The sequence below is a fragment of the Globicephala melas genome, chromosome 6 (genome assembly GCF_963455315.2).
Source record: "Globicephala melas chromosome 6, mGloMel1.2, whole genome shotgun sequence".
Taxonomy (NCBI): Eukaryota; Metazoa; Chordata; class Mammalia; order Artiodactyla; family Delphinidae; genus Globicephala; species Globicephala melas.
The window spans coordinates 63718718-63733865 of record NC_083319.1 but is presented as its reverse complement, the minus strand read 5'-3'; the positions used below and the strand labels follow the sequence as shown (position 1 = coordinate 63733865).

The window sequence follows — 15148 nt, the reverse complement described above, 5'->3', positions numbered from 1 at the left end:
GAAGTACTATGTAATCAAGTGCGGTAGGACAGTGGAGGGAAAATGTTTCATGATGAATCATGTAACACTCTTCCCAATCAGTGGCCCAATCAGTGGTGCAAAATGCAGAAGTAATTGTTGAAGATGTGTGTGGGAAGAGAGAAATATGTGAAAACAGTTAAGTCTCTTAGAAAAGGTTTCAATAACAACTTTTTATTCTGTAGAATTATGATTTTTTATCCTATAATGACATATCTTTTTATTTGAAGTTTTTGTTTCAAGTATTATATGATTTTTCCTGCATAGTTAATTTTTGTTGATACTAAACATCTCTAATTTTAAGTTCAGAGATGCCTATTTTCTTATTATAGGGGCCAAATTGCAATGTACTCGTGAAATTATGTGATTATGAGCAACACTTTTAAAAAATATATAGTTGGGTGTGATTTGGAATATTTAATTGATTTGCCTGTTAATCCAAAAATTTACTGAGCACCTACCATGTACCAGTTACTATATTAGATGGAGAACAGAAAGAGAAATGGACTTTGTTATTATGGATCTCATACTCTAATCACAAAATCCCTTTAGCATAAAAGGTCATTGTGAATATTTTTCTGTTAAAATATTAACTCAGAAATATGTACCTAGACGTAATAATGAGCCTCTTTATTTGTTTAAAAGTGTCATGAGAGTAAAAAGTTACATATCAAGTTCTTTTTTTTTTTTAATCCACGCTTTTTCTTTTTGGGGGGTAGAGGGAGTAGGTAGGAAAATTGTTCCTTCAAGGTAATATTCCATAAAGGTTTTTGTACCTTTGGAATTTAAATATGAAAAAATGAGGGTGTCTAGCTTGATACCTACCATAGTAGAATCTATCTCACCTCATGGCTCCAAAAGTAAAGAAAAGGATATAAATTAAATTTAAAGGATAAATTAAATTTAAACATTGAAGTTGTATTTCCATGCCAGACGATGACAAAACTGGGTATAGAATTGTCAGTTGGATGTTTTCTTGTTTCATGATTATTTATGCAGCTGTTACTTAGCTGACATTAGTTCCTAGTTGAATGTTGGAACAAATAATGCATCTGATTAGGTATACCCAGAATGTATGTTATGGGGTTGTTTTGTGACACGTAGGTGTCGTGTTATTTTCCTCTGTATGATACTTGTTTAATGAGAGATTTTGCCAGTAGCAATTAGAGAACTGTTTCTTGAACTGTTTTTGTTTTATACATCCCCAAATACAACATCGGTGAAATTAGAGTTGGTTGGAGAGGGGCAAGCCCCTCCTCTGCTTACTCCCTCCCTGTGGGACTTCTCCCAGGCTGCTCTCCAGACTCCCAAACTCACAGCAGCTGGGATGTGGAGACATGACTGATGCGGAGGGACAGGGGATGCCCTGGCTTCTGGTGTCAGCTTCCAACTACACATGCACTGGCCTTCCGAAAAATGTATTTTCTCTTATTGTGAAGGGAAAAAAAAATCTCTTTCATTACGGCTTTCAATTTTATTCAACCGATAGGCAGGTGAAAAATTGAAATACATCACAATTGCTGGTGAATTAAAACAAGATCAGAGTATTGCTTGCAAAGTATGTTGGCACTGTTGTAGATTTGCTCTTTTCTTTCTCTTTTTTTTTTTTTGACAAAAAATCATATTATATTTACATCAAAGTAGACCAAGTATTTTAGGAAGAGTATCCTCAATCAGAGTTTAATAACTATGGATGAGTCTTACTCGAGTTTTTTTCACAATTAGTCTTACCATCCGTGAAAGAAATAGACCATGTAGCTTACATACGTATAATGTTTATAATTTAGCACATGTATCTCATATTAAACTGCAATTTGGAAAAAAGCTATTGTAGTAATTTGATGCCTATGGAATTTATATTTCTAATATTGCTGTAGAGTAACGTTGTATTTTTTCTTTTTCTCTTCCTTCCCTCCTGCCCCTCTCCTGCCAACAGTCCTGGTACCTGGGCTAGCTTGGTTCCTTTCCAAGTATCAAATAGGACACCCATCCTACCGGCAAATGTCCAAAATTACGGTTTGAACATAATCGGAGAACCTTTCCTTCAAGCAGAAACAAGCAACTGAGGGAAACATGAAATACAACACTAGTTTAAGAAATTAAAAAAAAAAAAAGGAAAAGAGAAGACTGGACAAAACAAAACAAACAAAAAGGGAGAAAGGAAAGAAACTGAAGAAAGAAGATAATAGACCAGCAATCGCAGCACTTACAATCACTAATTCCCTTAAGGTTGAAACTGTAATGACATAAAAAGGGTCGATGATATTTCACTGATGGTAGATCGCAGCCCCTGCAAAGTAGCCTTTGTTACATGAAGTCCGCTGGGAAATAGATGTTCTGTCTCTATGACAATATATTTTAACTGACTTTCTAGATGCCTTAATATTTGCATGATAAGCTAGTTTTATTGGTTTAGTATTCTTGTTGTTTACGCATGGAATCACTATTCCTGGTTATCTCACCAACTAAGGCTAGGAGGCGGCATCAGAAGTGCTGGGTGACAGAGCCATGAGCCAGCCATTTTATAAGCACTCTGATTTCTAAAAGTTAAAAAAAATATATATGAAATCTCTGTAGCCTTTAGTTATCAGTACAGATTTATTAAATTTTGGCCCTTAACCCAGCCTTTTCCAGTGTGTAACCCAGTTTGAAATCTTAAAAAAAAAAAGAAAAAAAAAAAGAAAAAAAGAAAAAAAAAAGAAAAAGAAAAAAGGAAAAAAAAAACAGTTTGAACACAAAGGCTCTATGGAAGAAATGCCTCTATGTAGGTGAAGTGTTATCTCTGCATGCAACAGTAAAAATTAATATAATAGTTTCCCCACAAAAGAAACACTTAACAGAGGCAAGTGCAATTTATAAATTTATATCTAAAGGGGAATCATGATTATAAGTCCTTCAGCCCTTGGACTCTAAATTGAGGGGATTAAAAAGAATTTAAAATAATTTTGAACGAATTTATTTTCCCCTCAGTTTTTGAGGGCAGTAAAAAGGCATTAAATCAAGACAAATCATGTGCTTGAGGAAAAAAAAAATTAATGAAAACACAGCACTTATGTTGGTTTAGCTGCAGCCTCCGAGGAGGTAGAATTTATTTATTTAAAATTACTGGTTGCATCAAGAACCCATAGGGTGTACAAAAGGTTCTATAAAATCTGCATTCTAGAGACAAAGAGGCAGGCAAATCCATGTCACAAGGGTAAAGCTTACAGTTTACAAACTGGGAACGCCAGGGTGTAGGATATAAAAATGCACTCTTGAGAAAACAGATGTAATCAGGGTGCTGAATACTTGCATGGTGCTTTCAGACATTAGCCTTGTTCAACAAATTTCTTGTATTGACAGATCTGTGGTGTGCATGGGCAGACACATTTTTGCCTCTATGTCTCTTAAAATTTTAATTAAAAATACTCTTTCCAGTAATCCTAATTTGCACGAAGATATAATGTCCACATTACGTGCCTTGCCTTGAAATCTAAAAAACAAAAAAAAACACAAAAAAACACAAAAAAGTGACATCACTACACTTGTTTTGCTGCATTTATTATCATTTTAAATCTTTACCATTTTTATGACAAAATATTTTGTACTCCAGACGAAGAAAAATGTGTGACATCATGGATTTTTTAGACAGTTATACCTTTATCTCACATTTATAAAGCATATCATGGCTGTGTATAGTTGCCGCTTAAAAATTGTAATCGACCAGCAATATTTTCAGTATTTTGGTGTTTTTTCTATTAACCTTTCATGTTTTTCATCTTCCAATTAATATTTGGGGGGGAGGGATTTCAAATTTATACGAATTATGCAATACCAAGTTTTGCCTATGTAGGTAGTGCTTTTAGCTGTATTGGTTATTATAGGTAAGTACACAGATTTAAAAAAAAAATAATGTATGCTTTTTTTTTGTTTGTTTGTTTTAATTGACCAAAGTGGGTACTGCTATTTTTGCAGTGTGATGAGGTCCTTTTGTGTACTGAGAGATGGACAGGGGATTTTTTTTAATATACATATATATATATTCTGGGGTGGGTGGGAGGATTTTTAACACTTTACAGTGTAGCTGTGAAGCAGTGCACCCTGAGATGGGCCTGGGCTGCACAGCGACTGTTCTGCCTACTGTGAGAAACTTCAACTTCACAGGTTTCCCTCTCAAACTCCCCACCTGGGGTGCAAGCGGAACTCCTTTCTGCTTTTCATAGCAACAGAGTAAGAGCAAGCAAACACAACCAATTCACCTGGAGGCAGACTTGGCTTAAAACAAACGGTCTTATCTTTTTTAGGGGGGGCGTGGTCGTTTTTCTTGAAAGTTCCGGATCCACAGTGGAGAGTGAGCCTGTCTCATAGTTAGCAAAGATAGTCGTTGAAAAGTACATCTAGCAGATGTTTCAACTTCGGGGCTGAGCATACTTTCTCCTCTAAACTATGCCATCCTGCTGGAGGGGGTGCTCCCGCATCCTTTCCCCACCACTTTCCTTCCCCATTTCTTCATTTCATGAATGTTAGTCTGTGATTTACCTGGGACTCACTACTTCAAACGGACGGTAGTGCGCTTGGAAATTTTTTTTAATATCCAGGAGATTGAACAGAGGGCTATTATTACATGTATTCGGACTTCTAGATTAAAATCAAAGTTCAGTTTTTAAGGAACAAAAATAATAAGTCTTGTTAAGTTTTCATTTTACCTGCCCTTTTTAAACAGAGAACCAGACTAGAAGGGAAATAGAGAATTTTTAGAAATGAATTTTCCTGTGGATGAATTAAGCCCATCAGATGCTGATGGGATTTCTTTTTTAAGGGATGGTACCTCAAGTATATATTGGATTTAATTTCCCCGGAGGGCTAGAGGGTGAATGGAGGCTGGTTCTACTTTACTCTGCCCCACTGCCTGCCCCCCCCCCCGCCCCACCCAGTCCCATTGAGGGAATTCATTACCAGGGGGAAAATCTTTTAGAATTAGTGACACATGGTGGGCTGTCCTGAGGAGCCCCCGACCCCCTTCCCCCAGGCCATGGCCTAATAAAATAAACTGTCTATTGTTCTCACAGCATATCATTTAATAATGAATACTTTAGAACAATGCTTATGGGCCTGAGAATTGTGTTTGATTAGCCCATTCAGTTTGATAGCCCCAATGCTGAAAAGCACAGCAGGAGCGCAAGTTCAAAAGGAAGTCCAGTCATTTCTGTGATGACTTGCCCTGGTGGAAAACAGATCATCTCAGCCAAGCTCTTCAACCTAGTAGGTGAACAAATCAACCTCACAGGACACGCAGTATTTTTTTAAGAGCAGAGTCGCTCTCTTTTTTTTTTGCCAGTGAATGAGCAGCTCTAGCTAAATAAGTTACACACTGTGGGTATTCCTGCCTGCCTCTTGAATACAAAGGCCTAGTTCAAGTGTTGCTTTTTTTTTTTTTAATCATTTTTTTTTCTCCTTTCCTTTTGAGATAAAACTCTTAAAAAGATACTACTCTCTATATAATCTCAAATCCATTTCGGCCTCCTCCTCTTTTTACCAGGAAGTATCTTGTGACTAAGGGCCCCCCCCCTTGCAGGTCTTGCACGCCCCTCCCCTCCCCAGAACTGCAGAGCTACAGGATGGTGAAGGTCACCCAAGGGCATCAGTAGGGGGTGGCGTCTCCAGCCCCGGCTCCGCGGCACTGTTCAGCTTTCCCTGCGTTGCTTTGCAGCCCACCCCTCACAGTGCCTCTGAAGTGTTTCCTCTGGAGTGACATGAGCGTTTGAGGCTTGTCTAAGGAGAAAAAAGAAAAAGGCAGTGAAGGAGACTGTACATAAAGACATGGCAAAAATCTTAATTATAGCAATATAGTTATGGGGTAATGTTCGGGTGGGCAGCTCCATTAAAAAAAAAATATGTGAATGAATCTGTGAAGCTGCGAGTAGCAAGAAGAGCGAAAGGTCTTCTTCATGAACCGCCTACCTTGTAGACAGTAATTTGTACACTGTATAGTTTTGTTAAGAATTTTTTTTTAAATTAAAATTCCCATGTTTGTAAAGCTAACTTTTTAACAATTATAATGGAACTATATGTTGTTTCCATTTTTAAAGTAAACAAGAATATTCCTTGTTTGGAGACTGGACTTGAGTTAAAACTCTCCAGGCTCTTAAGTTATGTATTAAAAAAAAAAAAAATCTGTCCATGTTAGGAGTTATTTCACAGATTCCTGTGCTTGAAAAGCATAGGATACTAATCCTTTAAAAAAGTGTAAATGGAGAAAAGTTATATTTTATGAAGGTTATTTTGTTGTATTTAGTATTGGAAAAGTTGGTTTTCAGAGCATTTCAGAATGTCGGAAGCACCACTGTCTTTTTATTAGTATATACGGCCTTTAGCAAAAGTTTTTGTGATTGTTACGTGATGGTATTTAAGGTTGTTTCACAGAACATTCAGGATAGGCAGAAAATGACAAAACCGTGCTATGTCTCACATAACGTGTCCTCAGGGAGCAGAATCTTGGATTTGTGACTTGTAGCTTCATAAGGACTCAACAAAAGAGATTGCACAGGGACATCTTCAGCGGTGTGACACCAGGACATGTGTTCTTTACCTAGATTCAAACTCTATGTACCGTGTGAAACGAAGGCTGCAGAAAGTTATCCCATATTCAGTGTACAGTATTCATTTGTAATGAAACAACTCTACAATATTGCTGGCAGATAGGCCCCAAGCATGACATTCAGTATAGTTTACATGTTCCTGTCAAGGTCTTTGGTTAACATTAACCAGCTGCATGCTTCCTGGACTTTAAAAAATTGGGTTTCTATTGCAAACTTTTTTTTTCTTAAATGTGCAGGCTATTCAAGTCCAACTGTAAAAGCTCAAAATTGAATGTTCTACTCCATGCTGAAGGAGCTGAAAGCTGCCTTCTTCATATTTTGCACTTTCTGGTAGTTCCCCTGTTTTTTTCTAATTCCTTAAAAATTGTGTGGGTGGGGTGGAGCACTGCAGTTGGGGGGTAACATGGACCACTGATTTTTGCCCTTTGACCCTGCACAATGACCTTTGCATCAGCCAAACTCATTGCCATGACAACTCTTTGTACTGTGTCCGTGCCACAGATCTGTTGGTGACATTGTTCATATAGTCAAAGGGGACAAGTTGGAGACGGTCAATTTTTACATTTTTTTGTTGTTGTTGCAATTCTTTCTTCAATGGTTGTAAGTAGTTTTGTTTTTTTTGTTTTTTTTTAATAATAAAAGGGTTCACTAGTTAAGACTCTTTAGAAATATCTGTGTGTTGCAATTCAAATTGTTGAGATTGTGAAAACGCTTCAGTGCCACTAGCCTATGAGCACGCCAGCCCCAGCCTCTGATAACTTTTATTGCATGATACAGTACCAGTAACAAATGGTGGCCTACATACACACAAGGCAGTGTGAGCTGGTGACACTAAAGCCAGTCGTGTATTACTGTATTTTTGACAGAATGGTTTTGAAAACTGTGCTACAGGGACTGATGTGGCAAATATATCTCTTTATGCAGAAGGAAGTCTTTTTTTTTTTTTTTTTTAAGAAGTATGGCTTATTATGCATTCTTCATCGAGGGCATTGAAGTTGCATGGACTGAAAAAAAGTTGATGCAAAACGAGAAAGAAACAAACAAAAAAAAAAACCAGCAAAATGTTTACCAAAAAACTCAAACAAATGAGCAGTGCCTGTTCAATTTCACAGTCTCTGTTGAGTTCAGTTGTAAATATGTTTCAAATGACATTTTCTTGGAAAAAAAAAAAAATCTCTACAACATTGTAGAATGTGAGGGGTAACTCCATCCCAGGCATAGGCTTCTCAAAGCTGCATTAGATTATGTCTTCATCAAGCTGTTAATTTGTGCTTATATCACATAGAACTTTTAGCATCCTGGGAAGAGGTGCCCTCACCTCAATGATATTTCTCTGAGAACAACTTTTGTAGGACTGTGTGTTTCTTTAGATACATTTAGTACAACTGTAGGTGACGAGTAGTCAGTTATTGCTTGCTAGCTACACACCAGGGTTGATCCATTTTAAAACTTTTGGCATTTTTGTCCTCATGGGCCATAAATACAGAACCTTGTATTTTAATTAAATTTTTTCAAAAAGGAGGCACATGCACAATCTCCGTGTAACAAACCTTTAGCAGTAGGATGTATTATATGACAGTTACTTAATTTCTGGCGTTCAGACCTCTGGGATCAGCCCCAGACTGGGCCAGAATGTTAGCGAAGGTTTTATTGTGCCCGGTTGGAGGATAATGTTCTTTGGGTACTTTTTGTGGGTTGCAAATGAACTCAATTGCCACAAGTTTTAAACTGGTGTAAATCAAGCTTGACTTAATGTGATTGTTACTGTTATATCCAGCCTATACTGCTAGCAGCTGCTCATACTGCAGTCAATTACTGGAAGCAGATATATTTCCTATGCAAAAACTGTTTAAACAATAAAATGAGCTATGCTACAGACTCTGGCCTCATGTTTTATTTTCCTCCTCCACCTCTTCCCGCCGCTCTTCCTACGTTAGCGTTGGGGTCAGTATATCTTGGAAGTGGATCTTGGTCCTTCCATCTGGGAATTTTGTAGCATGGGTTTAATTTCTTAGCATCTGGGATGGTTACTATTTCAGTTCGGTACTTCCAATTGCACTGGGCACGTGTGTATGTTTAAACCCTTCTTGCAATTCCTACTACGTATCGTCCTCCCAAACTCTCTAAACAATGACAGTAGAAATGCAAGTGCAGATCTAGAATTTCAGCCCCCCACTCTCTGAGAAAGGCCTTTCAGCAATGAGGTGAAGATGTAACGTGTGCTCGGGATGACTGGACTGTGGTCTCCTCGACTGAAAAACCACAAGGGCCTCAAACACACACACTCAACAGAAAAGGTAAGTCCTGGGGCCACCCTGTGGCTGTGGGTTTAGTGGTTTTGTGAGTACTGGAGGAGAAGAATTTCTTTCTCCCAATGCCTGAAAAGGAGAAGCATCTTAGGTTTCCAAGAAGCGGTGCTACTTTTCAGTGCGAGCAGGGTCGATGTTCCTTATGCACAGGGAGGTGGGACGCGAGCTGAAACTGAGGATGGGGTCCCAAATCCAGACTCCTTGAATACAGCAATTCTGAACGGAGTCAGCTGGAGTTCAAAAATAGCTAATTGAAAAGGAATGAGCTTAAAGGGTTTTGCGATCCATCTGAGTGATGTGCACAAATGAAGCAAAACTAATGCAAGCTTCATTGAAAAGAGATAAAAATGCCTGGAATTTGACCATCCCAATCAAAGACTTGCTGAAACGGATCCAACTGCCTGATCCCACCACCTCTTAATTCATGACTCGGGTCCCTTTCACCTCCCCAAACCGCCCTGATACAGTGGGTTTACAATGCTGTGTGTAGAGTTGCATGCAAATCAGTTGACCGCTATCTACTGAAAAAAAAATGGAGAATCCTGGACGGCTCCAAGACGAGATGGTAATTGGATTTTTTAGAAGATTAAGAAATGTCCTGGGAAGTAGTTTTAAGAATATTATAATTGAAATAAAATTTTTACGTATAGAGCGACTTTTTGCCCTGATGAAAATGTTTGGCTTTGTTGGCATCGATCAAGATTTGGGGATAGAAGAGAGACAGCAGTGAGGAAGTGTACACAACAGTTACTTCAAGTCCCTGCTCTAGAGTTAAACTGGATGCTTCCAAATGCTGGGACTGGCCAGCTGTATAGACAGTTACATAAACTTTCTTTGCCTCAGTTCCCTTGTCTGTAAAATTAGTGAGAGTGTCTCATTAGGCTGTTGAGAGAATGAATGAGATTGTGCGTGTAAAGCTCTTTCAGTGCTGGAAATGTGTTACTTATTATTACTATTATCATTACTATTATTGGCTTCATCATTGGGCAGTGTGACACATTAGTCAGAAATGAATGGATTCGTTTCTTTTAGAGTGAGGACATGAAGATATGAATTATTTTCATTAGCAATTGGTTTTGCATGTGTGTGTGTGTGTTTGTGTTGTGTGTTATTGAAATAATTGAATTGCTACTGGTTGGAGAACATTACTTCTTTCCCTTTTAGTTTTAATTCTGTGGCAGCCAGCAAGTCTCTACTGATACATATTCCAACAGAGTCCTTCCAAGAGACCATTTCTTGAATGGAAACTGCGCGTCTGTAAATGACCTGACCTTAGCTTCTAGAAGTTCCCTTCAGGTGATGTCAATACTTTCCTTTCTTTGTGAGGGAAGAAAAGCATTGATTTCTTAAGTCTGTTAATTTTCTAAGTAGCTTTATTTTATAGGAGACACAAGAATTTGCAAGGAATAGAAGTTTTCTCAAATAGAGAAAAGTCACGAGAACTGAACGGAGGACCTTGTGGGCTGAGGAAGCCCCAGGCAAGAGTGCAGCATCTGACTCTCTTCCCTCCTTGGACAAGCTGACAGCTGGCATCTGTGCTCCGCTCACATGACACTCCATTCTTTCCTCTTAAGGTGGGGACTGGATAAGGAGGTGAAATCTGCAATGGGCTGGGAGAGATTGGATAAGCCTGAGATATGCAGCTTTCCAGACTTCATACAGAGGAGCCCCACAAAGTCTTTACAGGACAGCGTAGCTGCTCCCACAGGAAAGGAAGCAAACGTTCTGTTCTTTGCTTCCAGGCCACCTCCCTCTGTGGAATTCCCCTCTTCTTCGTTCTCCCTTCGCTCCCTGCTCACCCAGTCCCAAATGCCCCCAAACCATCCTTGGGTTGTCCAAAATTGCTCTTTCTGTTCAGGGTTGGAAACTTCAGTGATCCTCATGGTGTCTCTTATTCTAAAATGGTCCTTTCCTCCATGTCAACAAAATGCCCCCCTCTGGGGTACTCTGGGCTACTGGATTTTAATGTGACCAAAGTAGTCCACATAAGGGCCTGAAGGATAGATGGAGGGCAGAGTAGAGGTGGGAAACTTGCATTTTCCAAGAAGTTCTCACCACTGTTATTTTTTAACAATAAATGATTCCTTTCTGGGTGGATTATATGAAGAAGTCTTTGCGCGTGCAATTTATTGCTGCGGGGGTCAAAAATGCAAATGGTCACAGCTTGAGGGCAGGGGGGCAGGGCAGGTAGCATAACTGGGTTAACAGGCAGAGTTAACAAATGGGGACCGTGGGGATTGGCAACCTGAAGGGTGTGTCCACATTTAACAACAATAGCTGGGGGCTGTTCTGTCTCCCAGAAGCCCCCTCAGCGCTTTCCCCACCCCCTTTAGTGTGACCGTGGATGTAAATGAGCCCAGGGCTGCCCTGGATCCATGCCCAGCACCCTCCAGCAGCCGCCCAGTACCTTTCATGGTACACAGGGAAAAGACACTTTCCTCAGAAAGAGAGACTTAGAAGGTGAGTCAAATCCACCCTGTCCTGATCATATATGTTTTTCCCAATTACTGTTTCTCACATTTTTACTATTCCAGAATCAAAATTCTCTTTGTTAGTACAAAAATAAAGTGGCTTTACACCTATCCAGAGAAACATATAAGAGGAGGGGCACTGATGGAACTTCATTATGATGAGAAATTCAAATGAAAATATTTTAAAAGAAATTTCAGCCCCAAAGCCATTTATACTGCGGTTCCTTGTCTAATTTGTAAAAACACAAATACACAAACAACCTAATGTTTGCAATACTAAACCAAAATGTCCAGAATACTTAAATAATATTCCAGGCAAAACTAAATGTAAACTGGAATTTCAAGAATGTGCAGAAGTAGGAGTACGCGGGCATATATGTGGCTTGCCCGTTAATTTCACTGTGAACTTTTATTTGTGAAATGTTGTTTGGGTTGTTTCATAATCTAGCAAAGCAATCAGTTCCAAATTAGTGTTCAGATTAAATAAAAATAACATAGATTAAAAAATATCCTGGCCTATTTGTACACATAAACATTGTTTTCCATTTCAGAGAAGCTTTCAGAAAAACACACATAGTGAGAAGTCAAGGGTTAAGCCTAATTAATTTTTCTTCATATCTTATAGCTGACACAGGCAGAGGAAAGGAAAGGAAATCATAGTGTCCTTTGCTTCCTTCATTTGGAAGAAAGTCCATACACAAACTAGAATATAATTAATGACTTTTAATGAATGCAAATATTTTAATGTATGAGGCACAGCCTAGGAAAAGAATCAAATTAAGGAAAAAATAAAGATATAAACAAAAAAATGTAAATATCACTTGTAGGTCATAAGAAAGGATTAAGATCACAGAAAATTTTTTGTACATGTTCCATTTTAGATCCAGCTCCATGAGAGTCAAGGTTATAGCTAGCCTTTAACTGATTAACTAATTAGAGTAGATGGAATACAGTAGAGATGAAAGAAAGGATTCTTAAGTATTCTTGACTTTTTCGGATATATTTGTGGGTTCTTCATAAATACGACATATATGTACCTTCAGTTTTTCAGAGAAGTTCTGATTTTATCTACTCTTATTTTGATTAGTCAGCTAAACATATAGCTACATTTAACTTTTATCTCCTTGTAAAACTGCATATAAATTCCTTAAGCAGAAAAGACCCAGATTTATTTTAAGGCTTGGGATAAAAGGTGTAGCACTGGAATGATCTCTCCTCCATGAGAAGAGAAACCGTCAGGTCTGGCAGAGATTGTATTAATTTTCTCCTTGACCTCTTGCCTGAGTAGCTTGGAATCAAAACTGGGTTCTGCTCTAGCTTATGTCCTCACTGGGAGTACTTATTAAATTGTGAGTATGTTACCTGGTGCTAACGAAAGCCTCATGGGTTGCTCCAGGTTCAGTGATTTCCCCTTCTGATTTTCTGGTTCTGGAGCCCTGTTTCCACTGGCTGCCCCTCCAGTGAGAACTCTCAGGGCACATTCTCCATCCAGTTTTTTGGTTTTTTTTTTTAGATGTTAGGGGTAGGAATTTATTAATTAATTAATTTATTTTTGCTGTGTTGGCTCTTCGTTTCTGTGCGAGGGCTTTCTCTAATTGCGGCAAGCGGGGGCCACCCTTCATCGCGGTGCGCAGGCCTCGCACTATCGCGGCCTCTCTTGTTGCGGAGCACAGGCTCCGGATGCGCAGGCTCAGTAGTTGCGGCTTACGGGCCTTGTTGCTCCGCGGCATGTGGGATCTTCCCAGAGCAGGGCTCGAACCCGTGTCCTCTGCATTAGCAGGCAGATTTTCAATCACTGCGCCACCAGGGAAGCCCCTCCATCCAGTTTTAAGGAGGTTTGTGTGGAGAAATAAGTCTGATAGCACATGTTACAAATCATCACCAAATCAACAATATCAAGATTTACCCCGAACAGTGACAGAGGTACATAACAGGATGACAGAGTGCAGGAAACTTTCAAATAAGAGGGAAAGAGCTTTGTTGGCAGTAACACAAGAGTGGGCATAGTTTACATTTGTTGAATGATTATTGAGTCAGGTCCTGGGCCAAGTATTTTACTTCTATTATCTTATTGAATCCTATTCCTGTTTTACCAATGAGAAAACTGAGGCACAGAGGTGAGGTGACTTGTTCAAACAAACAGTGGAAATGATAGATTTAAATATCCTCCAATGAGCAGCCCTAAATTGCTTAACATGTGTCTTACAATTTGGTCTGACGAAATCATTTGGTTATCTTTTTTTAATAGTATAGAACTTGAAGATCTTAGAATTCTCTTACCCTCAAATCGGAACTAAAGCAACTTTAATCGGATTAAAGCAATCATTGACCTTCTCTGTTTTCCAGGATTTATGTGAGGATAGTTTGTCATCAATTTTAATTGCAATTGCAATTATAAACCTCATTAAGTTTTGGTGAAGGTGGACATTGGAAACTCAGTGTCATTCAAAATGTTATTCTACCATCATATTCTTTACTAATTTATCATTGGGCTTATATTGAAACAATAGAGTAATAGTGATCATTTATTAAGGACTTATTACTGTGGTTCAGGGCCTGTGCTAAATATTTTACATACTATATTTAATTTAATTCTCAGTAATATTCTAGCTGTCAATATCCCCATTTTTCAGATGAAAAAAAGAGGAATTCAGAGATTAAGCAATTTACTCCAAATTCACGCATCCTTGATGTGGTGGACCCAAGATTAGAACCCAGGTATGCCTGACTGCAAAAGCCATGATGGTTACCTTTGCGTTATGTCTTTTACATTCAAATAAACCAACAAATCATTAAAAGATATTGAACGAGTAAAACATTTTCAAGGTGAATAATTTTTATTGTCATAAATAAACATTTTTAAATTGAACCATATTTATTGTCATAATAGCACTATCACCTCCTCAGAGAAGACTTTTTGTAGCGTGGAATACAGTGTTTTGCAGCTCTAGCTAAGATCTGGTCCAGGTTATGTGTTATGGGGTCCCACTCTTGATGAGCTCACAGACCTGAGGATGGCTTAAAGATGCATATACCCTTGTGAAAACCAAACCAAACTGGAAGTCAGAGGCAGAGTTAGGGCTCCTGGTAGTGTTCCTCAGTCTTCACTCCTAACATTCATTCAGAGGCAAGAGGAGAGAGCTCAAGTCCCATGCTAACACTGTCTTGGCCCATAGCTTTGCAGGTACCTAAAATTGGGAAGTAGTTTCTTGCGTTCACCTGGAGATGTCGGTGGTTTACTGTTGGCCAAGCAGTCTAATTATGGTGCAAGTGGGCTTCCAGGCCTCCCTCAGCAAGTTTTCTTTCATGCTGGGTGCCCTGAGGAGAGAGGAGGGGCTTATGGTATGGCCTCATTGTTTGAGGCTGCCATGCAGGTGCCCCGCTGGGAAACAGTGGATTCCATTGATGGTGCGTGGCCCTGCACAGGCCCGCACATAGTGCTGCGGGCAGGTCCGGAAGTCAACAGTGAGGCAAAGCCAGGTGGAGGGTTCAAGAATGAAAATGGCCGCCTTTTCCAGAATTCATCACAGCCATGCTGGAGACTACCTCAATATTTTGCAATACCAGTCTGTGAGTTTGGACAGACGCTTCAGCTCTAAAGCCCTGATATTGTGGCAGATGCTTCTATTTTCAGAATCTTCCACAAATAGAGAACTCTAAGTCTTGAATGTGGTCAATTATATGCACTTTATTTTTAAAGAAAGTATGTCTGAAGAACTGTCTTTCCTGCAAAAGGGGAAGAAGAATCTAGAAGCTTCCTTGGGTTTGTTTA

At 39.1% G+C, this 15148-nt stretch overlaps 1 protein-coding gene across 15 annotated transcripts in view; it reads left to right on the top strand.

The window, feature by feature from the left end:
- The window catches only part of NFIB (nuclear factor I B), a 450728-nt gene extending 442254 nt beyond the window's left edge, over positions 1–8474 (top strand). For all 15 annotated transcript variants that reach the window (XM_060300938.1, XM_060300944.2, XM_060300937.1 and 12 more), the window contains one exon: positions 1955–8474. In XM_060300938.1, coding sequence (XP_060156921.1) covers positions 1955–2084 — 130 coding nt within the window. In that variant the 3' untranslated portion in view covers positions 2085–8474. The remainder of the gene's footprint in view (positions 1–1954) is intronic.
- The last annotated feature ends 6674 nt before the right edge of the window (positions 8475–15148 follow it).